Genomic DNA, 13,016 nt, shown 5'->3' on the forward strand with positions numbered 1-13,016 from the left:
ATTGTCAAACTAACTCTAACCTAACATTGTCAAACTAACTCTAACCTAACATTGTCAAACTAACTCTAACCTAACATTGTCAAACTAACTCTAACCTAACATTGTCAAACTAACTCTAACCTAACATTGTCAAACTAACTCTAACCTAACACTGTCAAACTAACACTGTCCAAACATTGTCAAACTAACATAGTTCTAATACTCTATCCTAAAATTGTCAATCTAAAGCCATCCTTACATTACCAAGAAAGTGTTCCCCGGGAATTCCCAAATAGGCCGTCTTACATCCCCAAACAATTGTTTTCTAAACATTTCTAACCCAACTGGGCCCTAACTTTGAAAAGTGCTGAAATCAGCCGTACATGACAATACACCCAGCCTTATTGTTGTGTTGTTGTTGTTGTTTTTCTACCGTCCGATGCAGAATACCACTTATCTCAATCAATACATGGCTACAAACTGCTGGGTCATCCCCCTCGAGAGAGAGAGAAAGGGTGTGTGTTCTCTCTCTCTCTCTCTCATATCTCTCTCTCTCTCTCTCTCTCTCTCTCTCTCTCTCTCTCTCTCTCTCTCTCTCTCTCTCTCTCTCTCTCTCTCTCTTTCCATCTCTCTCTCTCTCCAACTCTCTCTCTCTCTCTTCCATCTCTCTCTCTCTCTCTCTCTCTCTCTCTTTCTATCTCTCTCTCTCTCCCATCTCTCTCTCTCTCTCTCTCTCTCTCTCTTCATCTCTCTCTCTCTCTTCCATCTCTCTCTCTCTCTCTCTCTCTCTCTTTCAACTCTCTCTCTCTCTCTCTCTCTCTCTCTCTCTCTCTCTCTCTCTCTCTCTCTCTCTCTCTCTCTCTCTCTCTTCCTGTAGGTCTTGACCAGGTTTGCACACACTGCAGCAGGGATTTTGGCCCACTCCTCCATACAGACCTTCTCCAGATCCTTCAGGTTTCGGGGCTGTCGCTGGGCAATACAGACTATCAGCTCCCTCCAAAGATTTTCTATTGGGTTCAGGTCTGGAGACTGGCTAGGCCACTCCAGGACCTTGAGATGCTTCTTACGGAGCCACTCCTTAGTTGCCCTGGCTGTGTGTTTCAGGTCGTTGTCATGCTGGAAGACCCAGCCACGACCCATCTTCAATGCTCTTACTGAGGGAAGGAGGTTGTTGGCCAAGATCTCGCGATACATGGCCCCATCCATTCTCCCCTCAATACGGTGCAGTCGTCCTGTCCCCTTTGCAGAAAAGCATCCCCAAAGAATAATGTTTCCACCTCCATGCTTCACGGTTGGGATGGTGTTCTTGGGGTTGTACTCATCCTTCTTCTTCCTCCAAACACGACGAGTGGAGTTTAGACCAAAAAGCTCTATTTTTGTCTCATCAGACCACATGACCTTCTCCCATTCCTCCTCTGGATCATCGAGATGGTAATTGGCAAACTTCAGACGGGCCTGGACATGCGCTGGCTTGAGCAGGGGGACCTTGCGTGCGCTGCAGGATTTTAATCCATGGCGGCGTAGTGTGTTACTAATGGTTTTCTTTGAGACTGTGGTCCCAGCACTCTTCAGGTCATTGACCAGGTCCTGCCGTGTAGTTCTGGGCTGATCCTTCACCTTCCTCATGATCATTGATGCTCCTTGAGGTGAGATCTTGCATGGAGCCCCAGACCGAGGATGATTGACCGTCATCTTGAACTTCTTCTATTTTCTAATAATTGCGCCAACAGTTGTTGCCTTCTCACCAAGCTGCTTGCCTATTGTCCTGTAGCCCATCCCAGCCTTGTGCAGGTCTACAATTTTATCCCTGATGTCCTTACACAGCTCTCTGGTCTTGGCCATTGTGGAGGGGTTGGAGTCTGTTTGATTGAGTGTGTGGACAGGTATCTTTTATACAGGTAACGAGTTCAAACAGGTGCAATTAATACAGGTAATGAGTAGAGAACAGGAGGGCTTCTTAAAGAAAAACTAACAGGTCTGTGAGAGCCGGAATTCTTACTGGTTGGTAGGCGATCAAATACTTATGTCATGCAATAAAATGCAAATTAATTACTTTAAAATCATACAGTGTGATTTTCTGGATTTTTGTTTTAGATTCCGTCTATCACAGTTGAAGTGTACCTATGATAAAAATTACAGACCTCTACATGCTTTGTAAGTAGGAAAACCTGCAAAATCAGCAGTGTATCAAATACTTGTTCTCCCCACTGTATATTATATATAGGTATATTTACATCTATAGTGGAGAGAAGGAGGTAGAGAGAGGTACAGTATAGTATATGTAGGTATATTTATAGAGAAAGGTACTGTATATATATAGAGAGAGGTATATTTACGTGTATAGTGGAGAGAAGTGTGTGATGTCTGTGTTGTTGAGGATCCATCGGTACTGTAGAGGCCAGGAGCCTTCAGCCAGGCAGGTCAGTACCAGCCTGTTACCCTCTAGATGGGTCTGGACCTGGCCCGGAGACACACGGAAATATGGAGCTACATCTGGAGGGGGGAGGGGGGAGGGGGAGGGGGGAGGGGGGAGGGGGAGAGAGAGAGAAGAGGAGAGAATAAATATTTAATTCAGCTGGAATTTATAATCATGTCAAAACATGGAATATGAAACAATCTACAAGTGATATGTACAGTGCCTTCAGAAAGTATTCACACCCCTTTACTTTTTCCACATTTTGTTGTGTTACAGCCTAAATTCAAAATGTATTACATTTTTTAAAAAGTCTCACCCATCTACACACAATATCCCTTAACACTGGAAGCTGCTGATCAACAGGCATAACAAACTCATCCTTACACTATTGTCTTTCTAAATGAAATCAACCTCTTCACCCTCCTCATCATTCAGTTAGGCCTCATTTAAATTACATTGTGAAGTAAGGTGCACAATTATGGCCCATTCCCTCCATTTGTCATTGATTCAGTGAGGAGAGAGAGACGCATTAGTGCCTGGCTGGGTACCAACGTCCTACAGCAAGTTGTCTTGGACGGTTAAGCTGAGAATAGGTGTAAAAATAAACTGGTAAAAAAAGGCTCTAAATACTTTTCTGTTTATGATTTCTAAATTCTGACGAATGAGCAGTGTCAAATCCAAACATTTAGGAAACGTCAGAGAAGGAGCAGGACGTTGGCCTGTGGCAGTTCTAGTGTTAACTTTGACAATTTCGTGTGGTACCCCTTGCACAAAACCAGTGTTACACTACTCACTAGGCTTGGGCGGTATACCGTACTGTATATACTGTACATCAAACTCAAATGGCAAGGGGGGAAATCGGGGAGCTCTTTTTATAAAAGCCACAAACAAATACACGGATTTGACAGTCAAGCTAAACGAGCGCCAACCAGACTATTAGTCAGCAACTCTCACAGGCCCTAGGAACTGTCCATCAAGCCATTAGGCCCACCCATAGGCACTCTGGGGCACAGGGAGGGAGGGAGAGAGAGAGAGAGAGAGAGAGAGAGAGAGAGAGAGAGAGAGAGAGAGAGAGAGAGAGAGAGAGAGAGAGAGAGAGAGAGAGAGAGAGAGAGAGAGAGAGAGAGACAGAGAGAGAGAGAGGGAGAGAGAGAGAGAGAGAGAGAGAGAGAGAGAGAGAGAGAGAGAGAGAGAGAGAGAGAGACAGAGAGGGAGAGAGAGAGAGAGAGAGGGAGAGAGAGAGAGAGAGAGAGAGAGAGAGAGAGAGAGAGAGAGAGAGAGAGAGAGAGAGAGAGAGAGAGAGAGAGAGAGGACATTGTTACAAAACTATATATATATATATATATATATATATACATAATATGACATTTGAAATGTCTTTATTCTTTTGAAACTTCTGAGTGTAATGTTTACTGTTAATATTTATTGTTTATTTCACTTTTGTTTACTATCTACTTCACTTGCTTTGGCAATTTTAACATACGTTTCCCATGCCAATAAAGCCCTTAAATTGAAATTGAATTGAATTGAGAGAGAGAGAGAGAGAGACAGAGAGAGAGAGAGAGAGAGAGAGAGAGAGGGAGAGAGAGAAGAAAGTTTCTCTCTCTCTGTTTGTCCATCTCTATCGTTTCTCTCTCTGTCTGTCTGTCCATCTCTCTGTTTCTCTCTGTCTGTCTGTCTGTCCATCTCTATCGTTTCTCTCTCTGTCTGTCCATCTCTCTGTTTCTCTCTCTCTGTCTGTCCATCTCTATCGTTTCTCTCTCTGTCTGTCTGTCTGTCCATCTCTCTGTTTCTCTCTCTCTGTCTGTCCATCTCTCTGTTTATCTCTCTCTGTCTGTCCATCTCTCTGTTTCTCTCTCTCTGTCTGTCTGTCCATCTCTCTGTTTCTCTGTCTGTCTGTCTGTCCATCTCTCTGTTTCTCTCTCTGTCTGTCCATCTCTCTGTTTCTCTCTCTCTCTCTGTCCATCTCTTTCTATTTCACTCCTTTAGTACTCTCTCTCTTTCTATCCAACTTTCTCTATTCATCTCTCTATTTAACTCTCTCTCTCTCTTAGTCTGTCCATCTCTCTATTTAACTCTCTCTCTCCCTTAGTCTGTCCATCTCTCTATTTAACTCTCTCTCTCTCTTAGTCTGTCCATCTCTCTATTTAACTCTCTCTCTCTCTCTTAGTCTGTCCATCACTCTATTTAACTCTCTCTCTCTCTTAGTCTGTCCATCACTCTATTTAACTCTCTCTCTCTCTTAGTCTGTCCATCACTCTATTTAACTCTCTCTCTCTCTTAGTCTGTCCATCTCTCTATTTAACTCTCTCTCTCTCTTAGTCTGTCCATCTCTCTATTTAACTCTCTCTCTCCCTTAGTCTGTCCATCTCTCTATTTAACTCTCTCTCTCTCTTAGTCTGTCCATCACTCTATTTAACTCTCTCTCTCTCTTAGTCTGTCCATCACTCTATTTAACTCTCTCTCTCTCTTAGTCTGTCCATCACTCTATTTAACTCTCTCTCTCTCTCTTAGTCTGTCCATCACTCTATTTAACTCTCTCTCTCTCTTAGTCTGTCCATCTCTCTATTTAACTCTCTCTCTCCCTTAGTCTGTCCATCTCTCTATTTAACTCTCTCTCTCTCTTAGTCTGTCCATCTCTCTATTTAACTCTCTCTCTCCCTTAGTCTGTCCATCTCTCTATTTAACTCTCTCTCTCTCTCTTAGTCTGTCCATCACTCTATTTAACTCTCTCTCTCTCTCTTAGTCTGTCCATCTCTCTATTTAACTCTCTCTCTCTCTCTTAGTCTGTCCATCTCTCTATTTAACTCTCTCTCTCTCTCTTAGTCTATTCATCTCTCTATTTAACTATCTCTCTCTCTTAGTCTGTCCATCTCTCTATTTAACTCTCTCTCTCTCTTAGTCTGTCCATCACTCTATTTAACTCTCTCTCTCTCTTAGTCTGTCCATCTCTCTATTTAACTCTCTCTCTCTCCCTTAGTCTGTCCATCTCTCTATTTAACTCTCTCTCTCTCTTAGTCTGTCCATCTCTCTATTTAACTCTCTCTCTCTCTTAGTCTGTCCATCTCTCTATTTAACTCTCTCTCTCTCTTAGTCTGTCCATCTCTCTATTTAACTCTCTCTCTCCCTTAGTCTGTCCATCTCTCTATTTAACTCTCTCTCTCTCTTAGTCTGTCCATCTCTCTATTTAACTCTCTCTCTCTCTTAGTCTGTCCATCTCTCTATTTAACTCTCTCTCTCCTTAGTCTGTCCATCTCTCTATTTAACTCTCTCTCTCTCTCCTTAGTCTGTCCATCTCTCTATTTAACTCTCTCTCTCTCTTAGTCTGTCCATCTCTCTATTTAACTCTCTCTCTCTCTCTTAGTCTGTCCATCTCTCTATTTAACTCTCTCTCTCTCTCTTAGTCTATTCATCTCTCTATTTAACTATCTCTCTCTCTTAGTCTGTCCATCTCTCTATTTAACTCTCTCTCTCTCTTAGTCTGTCCATCACTCTATTTAACTCTCTCTCTCTCTTAGTCTGTCCATCTCTCTATTTAACTCTCTCTCTCTCCCTTAGTCTGTCCATCTCTCTATTTAACTCTCTCTCTCTCTTAGTCTGTCCATCTCTCTATTTAACTCTCTCTCTCTCTTAGTCTGTCCATCTCTCTATTTAACTCTCTCTCTCTCTTAGTCTGTCCATCTCTCTATTTAACTCTCTCTCTCTCCCTTAGTCTGTCCATCTCTCTATTTAACTCTCTCTCTCTCTTAGTCTGTCCATCTCTCTATTTAACTCTCTCTCTCTCTTAGTCTGTCCATCTCTCTATTTAACTCTCTCTCTCTCTTAGTCTGTCCATCTCTCTATTTAACTCTCTCTCTCTCTTAGTCTGTCCATCTCTCTATTTAACTCTCTCTCTCCCTTAGTCTGTCCATCTCTCTATTTAACTCTCTCTCTCCCTTAGTCTGTCCATCTCTCTATTTAACTCTCTCTCTCTCTCTTAGTCTATTCATCTCTCTATTTAACTCTCTCTCTCCCTTAGTCTGTCCATCTCTCTATTTAACTCTCTCTCTCTCTCTTAGTCTGTCCATCTCTCTATTTAACTCTCTCTCTCTCTCTTAGTCTGTCCATCTCTCTATTTAACTCTCTCTCTCCCTTAGTCTGTCCATCTCTCTATTTAACTCTCTCTCTCTCTCTTAGTCTGTCCATCTCTCTATTTAACTCTCTCTCTCTCTCTTAGTCTGTCCATCTCTCTATTTAACTCTCTCTCTCCCTTAGTCTGTCCATCTCTCTATTTAACTCTCTCTCTCTCTTAGTCTGTCCATCTCTCTATTTAACTCTCTCTCTCTCTTAGTCTGTCCATCTCTCTATTTAACTCTCTCTCTCTCTCTTAGTCTGTCCATCTCTCTATTTAACTCTCTCTCTCTCCCTTAGTCTGTCCATCTCTCTATTTAACTCTCTCTCTCTCTCTTAGTCTGTCCATCTCTCTATTTAACTCTCTCTCTCTCTCTTAGTCTGTCCATCTCTCTATTTAACTCTCTCTCTCCCTTAGTCTGTCCATCTCTCTATTTAACTCTCTCTCTCCCTTAGTCTGTCCATCTCTCTATTTAACTCTCTCTCTCCCTTAGTCTGTCCATCTCTCTATTTAACTCTCTCTCTCCCTTAGTCTGTCCATCTCTCTATTTAACTCTCTCTCTCTCTTAGTCTGTCCATCTCTCTATTTAACTCTCTCTCTCTCTCTTAGTCTGTCCATCTCTCTATTTAACTCTCTCTCTCTCTTAGTCTGTCCATCACTCTCTGTCTGGCATGTCAAGGCTGTGGTTTTCTGTCTATTTAGAGGAGTGATGCATGAAGGAATAGAGGAGAGAGAGATCATCCTCCAACAGTGACAGGACACACACACACAGAGTACGGCTGTCCCCCCCCACCCCGGTCGGTCTCAGAGAGCTTCTTATGCAGATTCAAGAGGAGGAATTCAATTTGCAGGCAAGCCAGATAGAGAGAGAGAAGAGAGGGATGAGAGAGGGAGGTGAGGAGCAGGGTGAGGCTCAGGGGCTGATGGTTCTGATCTCATCTCTTTTCCTCTACGCTCAATATCTCATCTCCCTCTTTCTCTACCATCTCTCTCTCTCTCTCTCCCTCCCTCTTTCTCTACCATCTCTCTCTCCCTCTCTCATCTCTCTCTCCCTCTCTCATCTCTCTCCCTCTATCCCTCTTGCTGCACTCAAAAGTTAAACCCAAACGAGGTTGTTTGTGTGTGTGTGTGTGTGTGTGTGTGTGTGTGTGTGTGTGTGTGTGTGTGTGTGTGTGTGAGTGAGTGAGTGAGTGAGAGTGTGTGTAGGGGGAATCAGAGTTAGGGTCAACAGCTCCTGAAAAATCCCTTTATCTTGGTAGAGCTGTGAGAGGTTCTGACAGAGCAGCCTTTCTTATGAATCCTGATAGAACACACATCCCTTCCCCGCCACACACACACCAACCCCCACATTATGAGGACAAAAAATATAGTTAAATTAATCTGTTTTATATCAAATCATGTTAATGTGAATGAGTGTGGTAAAGTTGCCTGTCTCAGCTAATTCTTTCTCCTAACCAGAATATATTTGATTAGGCTGCAAATTAGATTTACACCACTTAATCTAATAGACTCTGCCTGCCTGCCGGCCTGCCTGCCTGTCTGTCTGTCTGTCTGTCTGTCTGTCTGTCTTGTCTGTCTGCTGGCGCTTGTTTCAACAGTAATTTAAAAACACTTTACACGCAAACAGGCATGTACGCACAGTCACACACACAACAAAAACACACACACACAGAGGCACACACATGCGTATATGCATGCACACAAACAAAGGGCATGCCCCCAATCCCTCCTTTATCTCTCTGCACTAATCAGAGCTCCCGCTGGGTTTGATTGACAGCAGTCAGAGGGATACAGTTGAAGTCCTCCCGAGTGGCGCAGTGGTCTGAGGCTGTGCCACTAGAGATCCTGGTTCGAATCCAGGCTCTGTCGTAGCCGGCCGTGACCGGGAGACCCCATGGGGCGGCGCACAAGTCGTCCAGGGTAGGGGAGGGAATGGCTGGCAGGGATGTAGCTCAGTTGGTAGAGCATGGCGTTTGCAACGCCAGGGTTGTGGGTTCGATTCCCACGGGGGGCCAGTATGAAAAAAATAAAAATAATGTATACACTCACTAACTGTAAGTCGCTCTGGATAAGAGTGTCTGCTAAATTGACAAAAAAAATAAGTCAAAAGTTTAAATACTCTTAGGGTGGAGTCATTAAAACTCGTTTTTCAACCACTTTAACAAAACATAATTTTGGCAAGTTGGTTAGGACATCTACTTTGTGCGTGACACAAGCAATTTTTCCAACAATTGTTTACAGACAGATTATTTCACTTATAATTCACTGTATCACAATTCCAGCAGGTCAGAAGTTTACATACACTATGTTGACTGTGGCTTTAAACAGCTTGGAAAATTCCAGAAAATGATTTCATGGCTTTATAAGCTTCTGATACGCTAACTGACATCACATTGGAGGTGTACCTGTGGATGTATTTCAAGGCCTACCTTCAAACTCAGTGCCTCTTTGCTTGACATCATGGGAAAATCAAAAGAAATTAGCCAAGACCTCAGAAAAAAAATTGTAGACCTCCACAAGTCTGGTTCATCCTTGGGAGCAATTTCCAACTGCACATGGGGACAAAGATCGTACTTTTTGGAGAAATGTCCTCTGGTCTGATTAAACAAAAATATAACTGGCCATAATGTCCATCGTTATGTTTGGAGGAAAAAGGGGGTTACTTGCAAGCCGAAGAACACCATCCCAACCGTGAAGCACGGGGGTGGCAGCATCATGTGGGGGTTCTTTGCTGCAGGAGGGACTGGTGCACTTCACAAAATAGATGGCATCATGAGGAAGGAAAATTATGTGGATATATTGAAGCAACATCTCAAGACATCAGTCAGGAAGTTAAAGCTTGGTCGCAAATGGGTCTTCCAAATGGACAATGATCCCAAGCATACTTCCAAAGTTGTGGAAAAATGGCTTAAGGACAACAAAGTAATGGTATTGGAGTGGCCATCACAAAGCCCTGACCTAAATCCTATAGAAAATGTGTGGGAAGAACTGAAAAAGCGTGTGCGAGCAAGGAGGCCTACAAACCTGACTCCGTTACACCAGCTCTGTCAGGAGGAATGGGCCAATATTCACTCAACTTATTGTGGGAAGCTTGTGGAAGGCTACCCGAAACGTTTGACCCAAGTTAAACAATTTAAAGGCAATGCTACCAAATACTAATTGAGTGTATGTAAACTTCTGACCCACTGGGAATGTGATGAAAGAAATAAAAGCTGAAATAAATCCCTCTCTACTATTGTTCTGACATTTCACATTCTTAAAATAAAGTGGTGACCTAAAAACTCTCCCCCTTCTCTCCCCCTCTCTCCTCTTCCCCCTCTCCCCCCTCTCTCCTCCTTCTCTCTTCCCCCTCACCTCCTTCTCTCTTCTCCCTCTCCTCCATCTCTGTCCCTCTCTCCTCTTACTCTCTCCATCTCTCCTCTTCCCCCTCTCCTCTTTCTCTCCTCTTCCCCCTCTCCTCCTTCTCTCTCCCTCACTCCTCTTCCCCCTCTCCTCCTTCTCTCTCCCTCGCTCCTCTTCCCCCTCTCCTCCTCCTCTCTCCCTCTCTCCTCTTCCCCCTCTCCTCCTTCTCTCTCCCTCTCCCTCTCTCCTCTTCCCCCTCTCCTCTTTCTCTCCTCTTCCCCCTCTCCTCCTTCTCTCTCCCTCGCTCCTCTTCCCCCTCTCCTCCTTCTCTCCGCTTCCCCCTCTCCTCCTTCTCTCTCCCTCTCACCTCTTCCCCCTCTCCTCCTTCTCTCTCCCTCTCTCCTCTTCCACCTCTCCTCCTTCTCTCTCCTCTTCCCCCTCTCCTCCTTCTCTCCGCTTCCCCCTCTCCTCCTTCTCTCCGCTTCCCCCTCTCCTCCTTCTCTCTCCCTCTCTCCTCTTCCACCTCTCCTCCTTCTCTCTCCTCTTCCCCCTCTCTCCTCTTCCCCCTCTCCTCCTTCTCTCCTCTTCCCCCTCTCCTCCTTCTCTCTCCCTCTCTCCTCTTCCCACCTCTCCTCCTTCTCTCTCCTCTTCCCCCTCTCTCCTCTTCCCCCTCTCCTCCTTCTCTCCTCTTCCCCCTCTCCTCCTTCTCTCTCCCTCTCTCCTCTTCCCCCTCTCTCCTCTTCCCCCTCTCCTCCTTCTCTCCTCTTCCCCCTCTCCTCCTTCTCTCTCCCTCTCTCCTCTTCCCCCTCTCCTCCTTCTCTCCTCTTCCCCCTCTCCTCCTTCTCTCTCCCTCTCTCCTCTTCCCCCTCTCCTCCTTCTCTCTCCCTCTCTCCTCTTCCCCCTCTCCTCCTTCTCTCCTCTTCCCCCTCTCCTCCTTCTCTCTCCTCTTCCCCCTCTCTCCTCTTCCACCTCTTCTCCTTCTCTCTCCTCTTCCCCCTCTCCTCCTTCTCTCTCCCTCTCTCCTCTTCCACCTCTCCTCCTTCTCTCTCCTCTTCCCCCTCTCTCCTCTTCCCCCTCTCCTCCTTCTCTCCTCTTCCCCCTCGCTCCTCTTCCCACTCTCCTCCTTCTCTCTCCATCTCTCCTCTTCCCCCTCTCCTCCTTCTCTCCCTCTCTCCTCTTCCCCCTCTCCTCCTCCTCTCTCCCTCTCTCCTCTTCCCCCTCTCCTCCTTCTCTCCTCTTCCCCCTCTCCTCCTTCTCTCTCCCTCTCTCCTCTTCCACCTCTCCTCCTTCTCTCTCCTCTTCCCCCTCTCTCCTCTTCCCCCTCGCTCCTCTTCCCACTCTCCTCCTTCTCTCTCCATCTCTCCTCTTCCCACTCTTCTCTTTCTCTCTACATCTCTCCTCTTCCCCCTCTCCTCCTTCTCTCCCTCTCTCCTCTTCCCCCTCTCCTCCTCCTCTCTCCCTCTCTCCTCTTCCCCCTCTCCTCCTTCTCTCTCCTTCTCTCCTCTTCCCCCTCTCCTCCTTCTCTCTCCCTCTCTCCTCTTCCCCCTCTCCTCCTTCTCTCCTCTTCCCCCTCTCCTCCTCCTCTCTCCCTCGTTCCTCTTCCCACTCTTCTCTTTCTCTCTACATCTCTCCTCTTCCCCCTCTCCTCCTTCTCTCCTCTTCCCCCTCTCCTCTTCCCCCTCTCCTCCTTCTCTCTCCCCCTCTCCTCTTCCCCCTCTCCTCCTTCTCTCCTCTTCCCCCTCTCCTCTTCCCCCTCTCCTCCTTCTCTCTCCCCCTCTCCTCTTCCCCCTCTCCTCTTTCTCTCTCCCCCTCTCCTCTTCCCCCTCTCCTCCTTCTCTCTCCCCCTCTCCTCTTCCCCCTCTCCTCCTTCTCTCTCCCCCTCTCCTCTTCCCCCTCTCCTCCTTCTCTCTCCCCCTCTCCTCTTCCCCCTCTCCTCCTTCTCTCTCCTTCTCTCCTCTTCCCCCTCTCCTCTTCCCACTCTTCTCCTTCTCCCCCTCTCCCCCCCTTTTCTCCGTATCTCTCTCTCTTTATCTTTCCCAATGTCCTAATTAGTAGACTACTTGTCTTTTTACTGTGAGACAGACCACCCATTCCTCTGTCCAGACCACTGATCACAGGAACAGATTGATAGAGAGACAGAGAAGCTGGCTTGGAGTTAAGATGACAGAGAGAAGGAGAGACGGAGAAGGAGAGAAGAGAGGGAGAGAGAGAGAAAAGTGGAGAAGAGAGAGGTAATGAGTGTCTGACACAAAGACCACAGTCCACCGTCCATACTTCACACACCAACCAGACATCTCACACACACACACACTTCACACACACTCTACGATCTGCGGTGGCCTGGCAATCTCAGCCCCGGGCTGCAGGGCTCGGTCAGGATACACCCCCTCCACCACACACACACACACACACATTTAGTGTGATGATGTGGACTCCAACTGAAACATTCCCCCACAGACTCTCTCCTTCTCTTTCATTGATCTACTACCATCTCTCTCACTCCATCCCCTCACACACACACTCACCATCCCTCCCTCCCTCCGTCTGTCAGCCCTCCTCTAGCCGTCCCTGACGGCTGACATTGTCCTGACCCAGGGGTATGGTGGGTAGTTTTGATGTGATTGACGAATCAGATCCCTTTATTCATTATGGATCAAAACCACCTCAGACCATGACAGACACCATACAGGACAGACAGACGGAGAGAGCGAGAGAGAGGAGAGCGCGAGAGAGAGAGAGAGAGAGAGAGAGAGAGAGAGGGAGAGAGAGAGACTGTCCTGATTTTAGTAGAAACATAATGCATTCAAAATCCGTGGAAACACACACACAAACACACACAGAAACACACAAACAAGACAGTCATCAACTTCTTAATGATAATGCATAAAGACATGACAACTTAAATAACTAAAACACAGAAAATACGTGCCGGTGAATGACCTGACTACCAAAAAGAGCCTGTGTGTGTGTGTGTGTGTGTGTGTGTGGAGTCTGGGTATTTGTGTGTGCATGCCTATATGGTTTGTGTCTGTGTCTGTGTGTCTGTTTGTGTGCATGCATGCATTCATGCGTGTGATCTTGTCTAGAGGACAGGTGCGGACAGACGGACGGACGGAGTCTTTGTTTGGCATTCAAACGTCACCATGGTGACCCTGATAGGTTATAATG

General features: G+C 46.1%; 1 protein-coding gene across 1 annotated transcript in view; it reads right to left on the reverse strand.

Annotated features, from left to right (window-relative positions):
* LOC123488355 (protein sidekick-1-like) overlaps window positions 1–2,472 on the reverse strand; it is a gene marked incomplete at both ends in the record, with an annotated part of 37,003 nt that extends 34,531 nt beyond the window's left edge. Inside the window, one exon of the mRNA XM_045219268.1 lies at window positions 2,316–2,472. Coding sequence (XP_045075203.1) covers window positions 2,316–2,472 — 157 coding nt within the window. The remainder of the gene's footprint in view (window positions 1–2,315) is intronic.
* Between the last annotated feature and the right edge of the window lie 10,544 nt (window positions 2,473–13,016).

The sequence above is a fragment of the Coregonus clupeaformis genome, unplaced genomic scaffold (assembly GCF_020615455.1).
Source record: "Coregonus clupeaformis isolate EN_2021a unplaced genomic scaffold, ASM2061545v1 scaf2207, whole genome shotgun sequence".
Lineage (NCBI taxonomy): Eukaryota > Metazoa > Chordata > Actinopteri > Salmoniformes > Salmonidae > Coregonus > Coregonus clupeaformis.